Consider the following 13,655-nt stretch of genomic DNA (forward strand, 5'->3'; position numbering starts at 1 on the left):
AATAATTTTTACATATTTATTTTCTGCCAAATGTGCTTTTGCAGATACATGGATTATGCCATCACTGTGTCTCCTTTCACTTTTAATGAAACAAATGTCATCGAAGCTGTTGCAGCATCTGAAGTTGGCCGATATGTTGCAAAGGACTTTTTAATCAACAATTGGCAAGCTGTGAGCGAAAGGTGAGGAGGAAATGTGAAACCACCCTTTTCTTTAGGTCATCGATCTGGTGAATGGCTCAGGTTTAGTCTGGCTAGGTCCCTAAAGGCCTTCACGTTGCCTAGAAAAGTGGTTATTTTTCCTGCATTTAGTCTTACCACACACCAGCTTCGTGGAAGATAAGGTCACTTATCCTTGGTTTTGGTTTTCTCTGTGAATGTAGTTTTGCATGAGATACTTATCTACCTCAGTTTCCCCATTTTGCCCACCAAGAATCTTGTCTTCAGAGACACAGATTAGAGTAAGTCATGTTTTTCGGTATGAGTGTACATTTTCCATTTTGTTTTGTGAAATACATCGCCGTATCTTTAAGAAACAACATATGTAACATATTACTACATATGCTTGGATGCTGAGCTTGTGTCTTTTGTCAGATTCCCTTTATGTATTTGGGTTCCATATTATTGAACATTTTATGTTTTTCACCTTTTAAGATTAAATATGCTTGCTTCACAGCCTGTCAGGTAGAATAGACATTGAAATGCACAGATCAAATAGCTTACTTTTAATAATTGCTCTTTCTAGAACATGACTTAACCATACATTCTTTTTTTGGAGGGGGAGGGAATCAAGCTATTTTACTAATGGTCTTCCGCAGACGGTCAAAGGGCAGGAAGACGGTGAGATTCAATATCCTCCTGGCTGGGATCTCCCCAGCTTCACAGTCATTGAAAGCCTTAATTAACCATGCCTTCTTAAAAGCCCAGAATTAAGACACAGCTTCACGTTACTTCCCAGGCTCAGTGCTTCCTAGTTCCTGGCACTTGTGTGTATTTGTAAGTGTATTCCAATCCCAAAGAAAGGCAATGCCAGAGAATGCTCAAACTACCGCACAATTGCACTCATCTCACATGCTAGTAAAGTAATGCTCAAAATTCTCCAAGCCAGGCTTCAGCAATATGTGAACCATGAACTTCCAGTTGTTCAAGCTGGTTTTAGAAAAGGCAGAGGAACCAGAGATCAAATTGCCAACATCTGCTGGATCATGGAAAAAGCAAGAGAGTTCCAGAAAAACATCTATTTCTGCTTTATTGACTATGCCAAAGCCTTTGATTGTGTGGATCACAATAAACTGTGGAAAATTCTGAAAGAGATGGGAATACCAGACCACCTGACCTGCCTCTTGAGAAATCTGTATGCAGGTCAGGAAGCAACAGTTCGAACTGGACATGGAACAACAGACTGGTTCCAAATAGGAAAAGGAGTACGTCAAGGCTGTATATTGTCACCATGCTTATTTAATTTCTATGCAGAGCACATCATGAGAAACACTGGGTTGGAAGAAGCACAAGCTGGAATCAAGATTGCTGGGAGAAATATCAATCACCTCAGATATGCAGATGACACCACCCTTATGGCAGAAAGTGAAGAGGAACTCAAAAGCCTCTTGATGAAAGTGAAAGTGGAGAGTGACAAAGTTGGCTTAAAGCTCAACATTCAGAAAAGAAGATCATGGCATCCAGTCCCATCACTTCATGGCAAATAGATGGGGAAACAGTGGAAAAAGTCAGTGGCTGACTTTATTTTTCTGGGCTCCAAAATCACTGCAGATGGTGACTGCAGCCATGAAAGTAAAAGACTCTTCCTCCTTGGAAGGAAAGTTATGACCAACCTAGATAGCATATTCAAAAGCAGAGACATTACTTTGCCAACAAAGGTCCATCTAGTCAAGGCTACGGTTTTTCCTGTGGTCATGTATGGATGTGAGAGTTGGACTGTGAAGAAAGCTGATCACCGAAGAATTGATGCTTTTGAACTGTGGTGTTGGAGAAGACTCTTGAGAGTCCTTTGGACTGCAAGGAGATCCAACCAGTCCATTCTGAAGATCAGCCCTGGGATTTCTTTGGAAGGAATGATGCTAAAGCTGAAAGTCTAGTACTTTGGCCACCTCATGAGAAGAGTTGACTCATTGGAAAAGACTCTGATGCTGGGAGGGATTGGGGGCAAGAGAAGAAGGGGACGACAGAGGATGAGATGGCTGGATGGCATCGCTGACTCAATGGACGTGAGTCTGGTGAACTCCGGGAGTTGGTGATGGACAGGGAGGCCTGGAGTGCTGCGATTCATGGGGTCACGAAGAGTCGGACACGACTGAGTGACTGAACTGAATTGAAGGGTCTTTCATATTGTGTCTGAAGGTAACATGGTGCCTGTCAGTCCTGGGTCATATCCACACTCAGACAGGTGAGCATAAGCACAAACCTGACACTTTCTAATGTTGCGTGCTTAGTCTGGTCTGAGTCTTTGCAACCGCAGGGACGGTAGCCCACCAGGATCCTCTGTCCATGGAATTTTCCAGGCAAGAATACTAGAGTGGATTGCCATTTCCTCCTCCAGGGGATCTTCCCAACCCAGAGATCAAACTCAGGTCTCTTGTATCTCCTGCCTCCCCACCCCACCCCCACCTCCGCCGTCCCCCTAATCCCCGCAGCCCCAGGAGGCAGAGCTTTGTAATTAGCTGGAGTGTCTGAAACATCTAAAGGCTTCCAAGCCCACCTACTCCTTAAAAATCAGAATCTGTTAGAATAGGGTGCAAAATCTATACCTTTCGACAGTCCCCTGAGTGACCCAGGTGTAGTTTAACAAGGAACCAATTGGCACCAGATTAAAAAATTAACTAGGACACGACTGAAGCGACTTAGCAGCAGCAGCAGCAGCAGCATTGCTCAATACGCTGGCTTCTAGCTAACATATGGCTATTTAAATTTAAATTAACTGCAATTAAATAAATTTAAAATTCAGTTCCCCAGTTGTACTAGCCTTGTTTTAAGTGCTCAGTGTGGCCAGTAGCTACCGTAATAGACCAGAGAGCATTTCCATCCTGGAGAGAATTCGACTGCACAGCACTGCTCTATGGGGCAAAACAGCCCCCCAGTTCATTTTCCCTCTCTTTCTATACCATACAAAGCACATCTAACTGGTGAAGCTCTTGCAAATGGCTTGAGCAACCTATGGGAAAGATTGCTCTTAATTTAAATGTGTTTTAATTTTTATCCCTCAGAAGAATTTTTTCTGCATTTGGAGAACAGAAGCGTGTTTGCATTACTCTAAAAAGTCCATTGTCTAGTAATTTATTTAAATGATCTAACTGTATTAGACATGAGTATAGAAGGACTTCCTTTGTTTAAAAAAAGAACAACTCTAAATGGATATTTCATCATCCCTGAGAAGTTCTTAGAATTATGAATGCATTCACTTTTAACCATGGCTTAAATTTTTTTATCTTTTAACAAAATGCTATGCTCATAAAATAGATGCTTTTCTTTTCTATTTATGATAAATTAATCTCAGTTCACTCCTCTTGCCCATTCTGCTACAAAACATCTTTGAGACTCAAGTAAATTTGCCTTCTACATCTAAAAGATTTATTTTTTAGGATTCAATTTATAGTCACCAGTCTTGCTGAATTTTGAAAATGATTTTGAATAGTAATAATGTATATGGATTATAAGAGGACATAAAAGTTCAAATTAATAATTCAAATGTTTTCTACATTAAAATGGCACCAGGATGCTTACCTTATTCGTTGTATAGTAGAATATTTACTTATCACTTATTAAAGTTATATTTGACACAAATAGTTGTATGTCACCAGTCCTCATAAAATGATATGAGACAAGTAAATAAATGCTATCACAAATTTAACATTTATCATATTTAAGTGAAAAGGATTTATTCTGAATTTACTAAAATGTGACTGATCACTTGTGAGTTAGCTTTGAAACTCGTGTTTCTCCAGAATGTTTTAGTTCAGTTCACTTCAGTTGCTCAGTCGTGTCTGACTCTTTGCAACCCCATGAATCACAGCACGCCAGGCCTCCCTGTCCATCACCAACTCCTGGAGTCCACCCAAAACCATGTCCATCGAGTCGGTGATGCCATCTCATCCTCTGTTGTCCCCTTCTCCTCCTGCCCCCAATCCATCCCAGCATCAGGGTCTTTTCCAATGAGTCAGCTCTTCGCATGAGGTGGCCAAAGTATTGGAGCTTCAGCTTTAGCATCAGTCCTTCCAATGAACACCCAGGACTGATCTCCTTTAGAATGGACTGGTTGGATCTCCTTGCAGTCCAAGGGACTCTCAAGAGTCTTCTCCAACACCACAGTTCAAAAGCATCAATTCTTCGGCGCTCAGCCTTCTTCACAGTCCAACTCTCACATCCATACATGACCACTGGAAAACCATAGCCTTGACTAGATGGACCTTTGTTGGCAAAGTAATGTCTCTGCTTTTCAATATGCTATCTAGGTTGGTCGTAACTTTTCTTCCAAGGAGTAAGCGTCTTTTAATTTCATGGCTGCAGTCACCATCTGCAGTGATGTTGGAGCCCCAAAAAATAAAATCTGACACTGTTTCCACTGTTTCCCCATCTATTTCCCATGAAGTGATGGGACCAGATGCCATGATCTTAGTTTTCTGAAAGTCACTGAGCATTATTCATGGAAGATACTGACAAGCCTTCTGTAAACAAGGGAGGCAGTAGCCCAATCAGTTTGGAAACTATTTTAACTCCCTCAAATTCACAGTATATGTTAGCATCACAAAGCTCCGAGAAGCCCGTCAGAAGGAAATCTAGCATGTAGCCCAGTGTCTTGTCACTTTGATCCTGCTTTGTACTGTCTGTGCTAACATAAACTGTCATTCTGCCAGTAGGTCAGTTGTTCCAAAACAAAGACAGATGAGAAACTAAATTCTCTTACCCTCTCATCTGGAACTGAAACTAGACCAACATTTATTTATTGATGACCCACTAGTTAACTTTTAGGCCTCGGTTAAAAAGTTGTATAAAATGGAAGATGTTGTATGTGATCAACTGTAAGGTTCTTTCTGGTAATAAATGTTCTAGTTTTTCTATGCTGAGGCAGTTAGCTCAAGCTGTTGTAGGGGCTGTAAAGTGATGAAGACATGGTGTCTGATAAATGTTACAGAGGACAGATGGAAAGGGCTCTGGGGACTAAGAGAAGAAGGGGGCTTGAGTTGGAAGAAATCCCCTTCTGTGTGGAGGGGAGGACACCAGTAAATGCTGGGAGGGCAGGGCTGAGAGTCTGACTGGGGATGGGCCTTCATAACTGGCTGCAGCGTAAGGCCCTGGAAAGGAGCAGGTAGGGCTGGCCAAGCGAAACAGTTGAGACCCTGCCATTAGCGGTCCCAACTGAGCCCAAAATTCTTCCCAGGGAGCCTGATCTGAACGTGTATGTAGGACCATTTGCTTGAGCAAAATGGTTTGCTCTTGCTTCTCTCACTCCCCTGTTCAGGGCTCTGCATTGTTAGATGAGAGATCTTTTGGATCCTGATCCCAGTGAAGGAGCGTCCATTAACCATAAAGACATCTTTCAGGTTACAGAGAAGTCACTATATATACCTGCAGCTGTGGACAGACCCTATGAAAGAGCGTGTAAATAGACGTAAGGCAGCACGATTTTTTGGTGATGTTTTATTGGATGCGGTAGAAATGTTATTTGTATTATCCTTGTTACCTTGCTTTCGGCTTTTATAAAACACTGTAGACTTTGTGGCCTATAGGAAAACCCTAGTTTTACTTGAATATAGAATACAAAGTATCAACTGAATAAATCTTACCCTCACCAAATGCTTAATTTCTTCTCCAGATAAGTTTTTTAACTTCCCAAAACTTTGTGCTATTTTATTTACTTATTTAATTTTTTTGTGCCATTTTAATTGGCAACACTTTTTTCTTTCTTTTTTTGATTGCTCCAGTTTATTATATATAACAAATATGTTTAATAATAATATATGAATTATAATAATGTAAATTATATATATAGTGGCTGAGCTACACAGCATGCAGGATCTTTGTTCCCCCACCAGAGATCGAACCTGTATCCCTTGAAGTGGGAGCATGGAGACCTAACCACCAGACCACCAGGGAATTCTCTCCAAATGTGTTATACTGGCTGAAGTCTTAAGCTTAAAAACTTACACTCATTTTTACTTTACTCTGTCCTATTTCATGATGGGGAACATGGAGCTGAAAGGGTTAGATTGAACAACCGAGAGAATTAAGATGTTATCAGAGTGGTGTGCTGAGGCACTGGAGGGCCCATTCCCATCGCCTGTCACCGGGTCAGGCTAGATGCCTGGGTGCCTCTATGCTTGTTGCAGGAAGCCAGATGTGGCAGAAGGGATGGGAGGGGAGGACGGATGCAAGAGAGGAGGGAAGAGGAAGGTGTGGAAGGTGAGACGGACTAACGTTCCAAATCACCCTGGCTAGCACTGAATATTATCAGTTTCTTGAAGGGGCAGCTGTACTGACAGACACTGGCTCCTGCCTCCACCTTAATACACTTGACTACTGGCAGGATAAACTATTTGTAACATATATTTTTTTTGTTGAGTACGAATGCTAGAAAGGAGGGAACTGGAAGGTGTGGAAGGCGAGATGGACTAATGTTCCAAATCACCGTGGCTAGCCTGGAGAATCCCAGGGACGGGGGAGCCTGGTGGGCTGCCGTCTATGGGGTTGCACAGAGTCCGACATGACTGAAGCGACTTAGCAGCAGCAGCACTGAATGTTATCAGTTTCTTGAAGGGGCAACTGTACTGACAAACACTGGCTCCTGCCTTCACATTAATACACTACTGGCAGGATAGACTATTTGTAACATATTTTTTTGTTGTTGTTGAGTACTATTTCAGAGAGACTACTCTTTCAACAGGAGTGAGAAACCATCTGTCTCAAAAATATCTCCTCTTCAAACCTTCAAGAATAGGAAGGAATGAAGAGTGCCATGTACCCTGATAGGTGCTTCAACACAAGTCATCACATTTAATCTCCACACCAATGCTTTGAACTATATGTGATTCCCCATTTTGACAATTTATAAGTTGTCCCAAGGTGTCTTCAAACCCAACTCAGCTTTTAGCATAGCTTTTCTCTTTATTTGGTAGAAAAATCATACATTTAGCAACGTAAGTAGTTTTCTTCTATTTCCTACCTTTTTTTTTTGGAGCTCAGTTTCTTTGCAGATTTTGTCGAATTTCTTGAGTCATTTCACAGGCTTTTTATACCTGGCCAGGAAAAATGAAGAGCTAGGAAACATTTCTTCTTTCCCCATAGAAACAGGTTTGCTTGCCTGAATTATATGTAGCTGTCTCCTGTTCTCCACTGTGCTGAAGTAGATTCAGTTGACCTTACAGCTGGGAACTTAAAAAAGGACGAAAGCACTGTTCTCTTCCACCTTTGTCACACAGATGCCAATGTTAAGTCTCACAAATTTTAGTTTCAAGTATACATTTTGGGAGTAAGTCAGTTGTGTGAATCAACTACGAATAAGACAATGGTAGTTCAATCCTTTCTTGTCCATTCCATTATATTAACCTATTTTAATTTTCTTTCTCTTTTAATGCATCCAAAAGTCTTTCTTTACTTTCTTAACCCCAGCAGCACTCTGAGCAGGTATGTGTCTGCCGTCTTTCTACAGCAATGCTTCGTGGTTGTGTGTCAGGCATCTTGTCAGGCTGTCAGGGTCACTAAACTAAAAGGGGAGTTTCAGCGGCCAGGCCTCTTCAGGGAGCTCAAGGAAACCCAGAGTCCTTAGCCATCAGGGAGCACCAGCATTTTGAGAATCTCTGAAGATATGGATCCTCTTTCGAAAAAGCACAAATACGAAAGTTTCAGTAAGCTTTCAGGGTATTTAAGTCAGAGCTTCTGAAACTGATTCTATATTAACTACATTTTTAAGGAATGTACTTTGAATATTTCCTTGTTCTCTTTTAAATTTTCTTAATTTTGGGTGTGTGACATCTATTCTAACCACTTCATTTTAAAAGATAAAAGCAGTTGCTGTTACTGTTTTTAAGAAGAGCTTTTTACATTTATATGAAACTTTTAAAACCATGTGTTACACAAATCAGTATTTAATTGTAATTACTTCTTTGTGCTAATAGACTTTTCTAGAGCATGAATTTTCTATTAAAAGATGAAGCTAAACTACTTTATATATGCTTTTGCTTAGATTTGGGAGATAGGGATTAATAGGGACTGTATACTTAGCATTCACCTGCTGTATAGCTTTGTCTTACAAAACATTTTCCACTCCTGATTAGCGGTTTGTTGCTTTGTAGGTATGGAACACAATCATTGGTTACCCTACTATATGTGATCGGGAGAACCATAAGTACAGATTTACAGATCTCAGAGGTAAGTAGTATAGACAGTGTGAATTATGATAATGTAGAAGCCATTTTTATGTAATCTGGAGTTGCTAAAATTAAAAATAATAAGCTTATCTGAACTGTTACCTTCTGTGCTCTATTGGTGCTATTCTTGCTGTGCAGGAAATGTCTTTAATTCTGCCTTGTTCCTGAAATAGAGACCATTCTTATTCTTGGAGGGCTGGATTTCACCATTTCCCATCTGAGTCATTGCAACAGACTGCGGCCTCCACACCCTGGTCCTGTCTTCCCTCCGTCCCACCCATCACAGTGCTGCCGCTCATTGCCCTGCTCATCATAGTTCTCACAAAAAATGTAGAAGTTTTTTCATTAGTGCACAAGACCCTTCATAATCTGGCTGCCTTACTCTCCGTCTTAATTTTTGCCCTCTTCACGAACCGTTTCAGAGAATAAGAGACATAGGCACCTCTGCACACATTTCCTTTAGTTACACTGTTCCACTTAGAAAATGTCTTAAATTATCATGTCCTTGCACATTTCCTAGATTTCAGAAACACTTACCTTCTGTCTCATGGTCTTTGGCTGGAAAATTCCTAATCATCCTTTTAGACCCTCTTTCAAACACATCCTCTAGGACACTTTTAATTAACTCATTGACACCCTCTCCTCCACGCACCCAAATCATCCTATGTAGCTGTTACTGTGAAAGAGAAGAACTGATAATTCCTGGAGGAATGATCTCTGCTTGAGTTTTGGCCTGCCTGAGACTGAGCTGTCAGGACCTAACTTATCAGGGATTCCCCAGACAAGAGAGTGAGAGGCACCCCCAAAAATGCTGAAATGGCAGCTCCTAGAAGCAACACTGAGTTTGTGTGTTGATCTCTTCAAAAGTGCCTCCGTTCAGCTTTCTCTCTACAGAACCCAGAAAAGTGTTGCTGTTGTTATTGAATGAGTGAGTGAAGTTTGTGTAACTTTAGCTCTCTCCAAAGTTCCAAAAGTCTACAATCACTGATGGTTCATTTTTTTTAAAAACGCAGAAATGGATTTAGTAGTGGTTCAATTATTGCAATTTTGAAAACAAGTAAGTTAGCTCCCATGAATATCCTTATCAAAAAGCTGTTAATGCCCAACAGTCCTATTTGTATCAGTTCACATGGTAATATCGAAAATAATTACTAAAAAAGGAAAATGAAAGTCACATGAATCCCTTTTCCCTCCATACCGGCAGTTTTTATCCACTCTCACATCTCTTGATCTGGTCTTTCTTCTCTACCCTGCTGGAGCCTGGCCTCTCTCATGCTCTCAAGCACCTATGAAGCCCCCCACAGTCCCCAGACCCACACTCCCCTCCCGCCCGCTGCAGACTCCCAGTCTTGGGCAACACTGTTGGCATGTGGCTCCTAATGCCTGGCAGGAATGCCCAGGTGTGGCGGGGAGAGAGAGAGGTTTGCTCTTGTTCCCTTAATCTACTTTTTCCTAGAACCTTACTTATCTTCTGCATTGTAGTTAGGCATGACAACCCTATTGGTACTTAATTTCAAATATATTAAGTTTAAGTGACCTTTTGTGAAGTTTGTTGGCTCAGTGGTAAAGAATCTGTCTGCCGATGCAGGAGATTGGGGTTTGATTCCTGGGTCAGGAAGATCCCCTGAAGAAGGAAATGGAAACCCACTCCAGTATTCTTGCCTGGAGAATCCCATGGACAGAGGAGCCTGATGGACTTAAGTCTATGGGGTCACAAAAGAGTCAGATAGGACTTAGCGACTAAAAAACAGGATCAGTTCAGTTCAGTCGCTCAGTCCTGTCCTACTCTTTGCGACCCCATGGACTGCAGCACGCCAGGCTTCCGTGTCTACCATCAACTCCCAGAACTTGCTCAAACTCATGTCCATTGAGTCAGCGATGCCATCCAATCCTCTCATTCTCTGTTGTCCCCTCCCCTCCTGCCAGGAGGAGAAACAACAGGGTACACTATCATTTTATGGTAGCCCGTGTTCTGAGTTCTTATCCAGTGACACAGAAACAGACTTTTGACATGTATATTATCCATCACTTGGCATCCGGCTTGTATGTAATATTGGAACAAATGTTCTTATAACTGAATGCTTGACCTGATTCAGTGAAGGAGTTGGATGATCCACTATAAATACTCTTAAGGATAACATTTGTAAAGAAACAGATGCTGTGTACTGGGTTTGAGCTTTGGAAATTACGTTATTTTTGAGAAGAGGGAAGGTCTCTCTGTCCACAAATCTGGTCTAATATCCAACATGAATCAGGAAATCTTTGTTGAACACCTACTGTGTGCTGCTGGGGGAATAGAGCAGCAAATAAAGTAGACAAATTTTCTACTTCCTGGAACTTCCTCTCTGCATCGGCTTCTTCAGGACAGGTGTATTCTTCGTCATATTTTCTCAGTCGCATTTCTCAGGGACACACATTTCTACTCATTCCAACTGCCATTCATCCGTTTGCAAGATCCCGATACTACCTAACATGAACTGTGTCTGACTGTGTCTAAGTGAGAAGTTCACTTACACCAATGGACTGACCATCTATTTGTTCTTTCAGCTGCAGCAGTTTTGCAGTAACATGTTGGAGGAGCACCAGAGACTCACAGTTCAGGCCAAATTACAGACAATAAAGAACGAGAATCTGAAAAATAAAGAGCGAAGTGCCAGGATAGCGGCGTGGCTGCGGAAGAACACATAATTTACTGGTGACTTTCAGCCTTTCGCTTGCGTATTATAATGTGCTCACAGTTTTGTCCTCCAATGTTCTCTGAGTCTGGAAAACCACACGTTTTGTTTGCATTTCAGTCACCTTTGCTGCTCAGAGTCCTGTCCCTCCCATGTTGTCACATTTGGCTCAGCGACTGTTGGGGATTTGGCCAACCATGCTGTATTTCTGGGGAAGATTTTGCTTCATGTCAGGCTACGAACCACATAATTTACTTTAAATGCCTTGGAAAAACAAATTTACCTTGCAGAATTTCGCTCATTCTGTTGTGAAGGCCAGTGGAATATTACATCATTAGCTAAATGAGAGCATTCTTTTCTGAGGGAAACACAAATTTGCAATGCTCTAGGGTTTATTTAGTTCAATACCGAAAAGAGTTATAAGCAAATGACACAACAGTATAATGAAATAGAAACCAGAAAAATAATATTCACTGGCAGACAGAAAAGCCAAAGAAATGCAAATTTTAAAAAGAACAATTTTATGAGCCATTGTAAGTGCCCCAGAGGCAAGAAACGAGTCTCCTCCTGCCCCTGTCTCTCTCCCCAGTGTCTGCTGCATCGTCCCACACTTTACTGGCTACTGAACCTCCTGGTGTCACAAAGAGACCAGGGTCATAGCACCCACGAAGTCCCTGTAGGATCGCTGTTGTGGAGACCAGATGGAGACCAAGGCTCTGCTGAAGCTCTGGACTGTATACTTCACCTGTGGGATGGACTGTCTTTCAGCCAAAGTATAGCCGCAAAAATAGTGATGTCAACAGACAAATAGCAATTATGGGCTCATTTCTAGTGCCAAGGAAAATGGTCAAATAAAGAGAAATAGAACTAACGGATTAACCAGAGCATCATCTTTACAACTTTGCACTCAGGGGGATTACGTTCGAAATGGGGTTTCAATTGGCCAAATTGAACCTGTTTGTAGTCTGGACAACTTTAAACGTTGTCATCAGTCCCCATGTACAGAATTAGCTCAGTTTTGTTACCTCTGATTTAATCAGGACCGCTAAGGCAAATCACCCTACTCTAGACTTTGTGTGTCTACTGTTTAAATTCTTAATTTTGATTTTGTTTTTACAGAATGGGGGTAAAACTACAGATCTCCTATCTACCTCAGAGTGATGCTGTAAAGACTAAGGATTATGTCAATGAAAAGCCTCTATTTTTTTAAATTTAAAAGAAATTGGAATATAATTGCTTTACAATGTTGTGTTAGTTTCTGCTGTGTCACAATGTGAATCCGCTGTATGTATACATATGTCTCATCTCTCTTGAGCCGCCCTCCCGCCCCTCTAGGTCATCAGAGCTCCGAGCTGAGCTCCCTGTGTTATATAGCAGCTGCCCTTTAGAAAAAGCCTTTAAATATGTTGTATAAGCTCAAGGTAATGTGATCTAAGGGTTTTTTTAAGCTCACTTTCATATTCACCTTGCAGGAAGATTCTCCCTGTGAGGGAGTGGGAAACTATGGGGCGTGAGAATAAACCAAAGCCATCTGCACAGACTTGATGATGGATTGTGGGTCCAGGAGACTGTTCTTTAAGTTCAGCCATTTAAAATGTAAGCAATAAACCACCTCCATGGCTTCGAATTATCGCTGTGCACTATCTCCCTGTGTGGTTTTTAACGTGCATTCTCTATTTCCTGTGTCTCTTCCAGTCGTCCGGCGCATCTCCCCATCACCGCGTCACGTATCTCCCCACTGCTCTCTCCTCCTCTCCTCCTCTTCCACCCGCTCTCTCCCCTTGGGTTCCCCTGTCCTTCTCCCTTTCCAGTCACCTCGGCGTCCTTCCACCTGCTTATCCATGTCCCCTCTCCTTGGTCTTCCTCCCCTCCTGTGCTTACTCCACCAAGTGTACTTGGATGCTGGTGCCCGGGGTCCGAGCAGGCCCTGACGCTTGTTAGTAGGTGATGCCAAGCCCTGATCCTACCAGAGGAGCACACGGGGTTCTTCAGACCATTCGTTGACCAAGTCCTATTACAGTATAGCTTCTGTAGTCATTACACAGCACTGAAAGCGTTTATTCAAACCAAATGCCCAAATATTTTGCTGATAGTCCTTCCTCTAAATATGAACAAGAGTTCTGAACAATATACACTTTCTTGTACTTGGATGAAGCCAGTCACTCCAGATAAGCATTTTATTACATTTTATTAAATCGTACCTTATATTTAGTATAAAAAGAAGTAATTATTGGTTACTGTGATAGCAGTAAGTCAGACACTATGGCAGATTTGTGTAAATTAAATACTTTAATGACCAATGAGCCAGCTTATCTACTAGCACCACAGCTATAACACAATTTTTTGATCAGTTTGCTTTGTACTGTTCATCCTAAAACAGGTTCATAAGATATACAATGTATTCATGATTTTTTTCAATTTGACAATCAGAAATTAAAGTTTTCCTTACAGTCTTATCCTTTTTTGCTCCTCAGACCCATTTGGTGACTTTCCATTGTTGACCTTAAGTGAAAGAACAAATGCCTTAGTCTTGAGGACTCTGGATGCTCTGTAACTTAGAGCTCTGGGGCCAGTTTGTACAGCAATTTATTTTGAAGAAGGAA

At 41.6% G+C, this 13,655-nt stretch overlaps 1 protein-coding gene across 3 annotated transcripts in view; it reads left to right on the top strand.

The window, feature by feature from the left end:
- Positions 1 to 12,684, top strand: part of LVRN (laeverin) — a 79,098-nt gene extending 66,414 nt beyond the window's left edge. The window contains exons 18-21 of one of the 3 annotated variants that reach the window (XM_015472978.3): positions 45 to 182; positions 8,303 to 8,378; positions 10,925 to 11,072; positions 11,642 to 12,684. In XM_015472978.3, the coding sequence (XP_015328464.1) occupies positions 45 to 182; positions 8,303 to 8,378; positions 10,925 to 11,065 (355 nt within the window). In that variant the 3' untranslated portion in view covers positions 11,066 to 11,072; positions 11,642 to 12,684. Of the gene's footprint in view, positions 1 to 44; positions 183 to 8,302; positions 8,379 to 10,924 lie in introns of all 3 variants that reach the window. The other 2 variants (XM_010808815.4, NM_001206325.2) reach the window with 2 other exon arrangements.
- Positions 12,685 to 13,655: the final 971 nt, after the last annotated feature.

Source organism: Bos taurus, chromosome 10 (genome assembly GCF_002263795.3).
Source record: "Bos taurus isolate L1 Dominette 01449 registration number 42190680 breed Hereford chromosome 10, ARS-UCD2.0, whole genome shotgun sequence".
Taxonomy (NCBI): Eukaryota; Metazoa; Chordata; class Mammalia; order Artiodactyla; family Bovidae; genus Bos; species Bos taurus.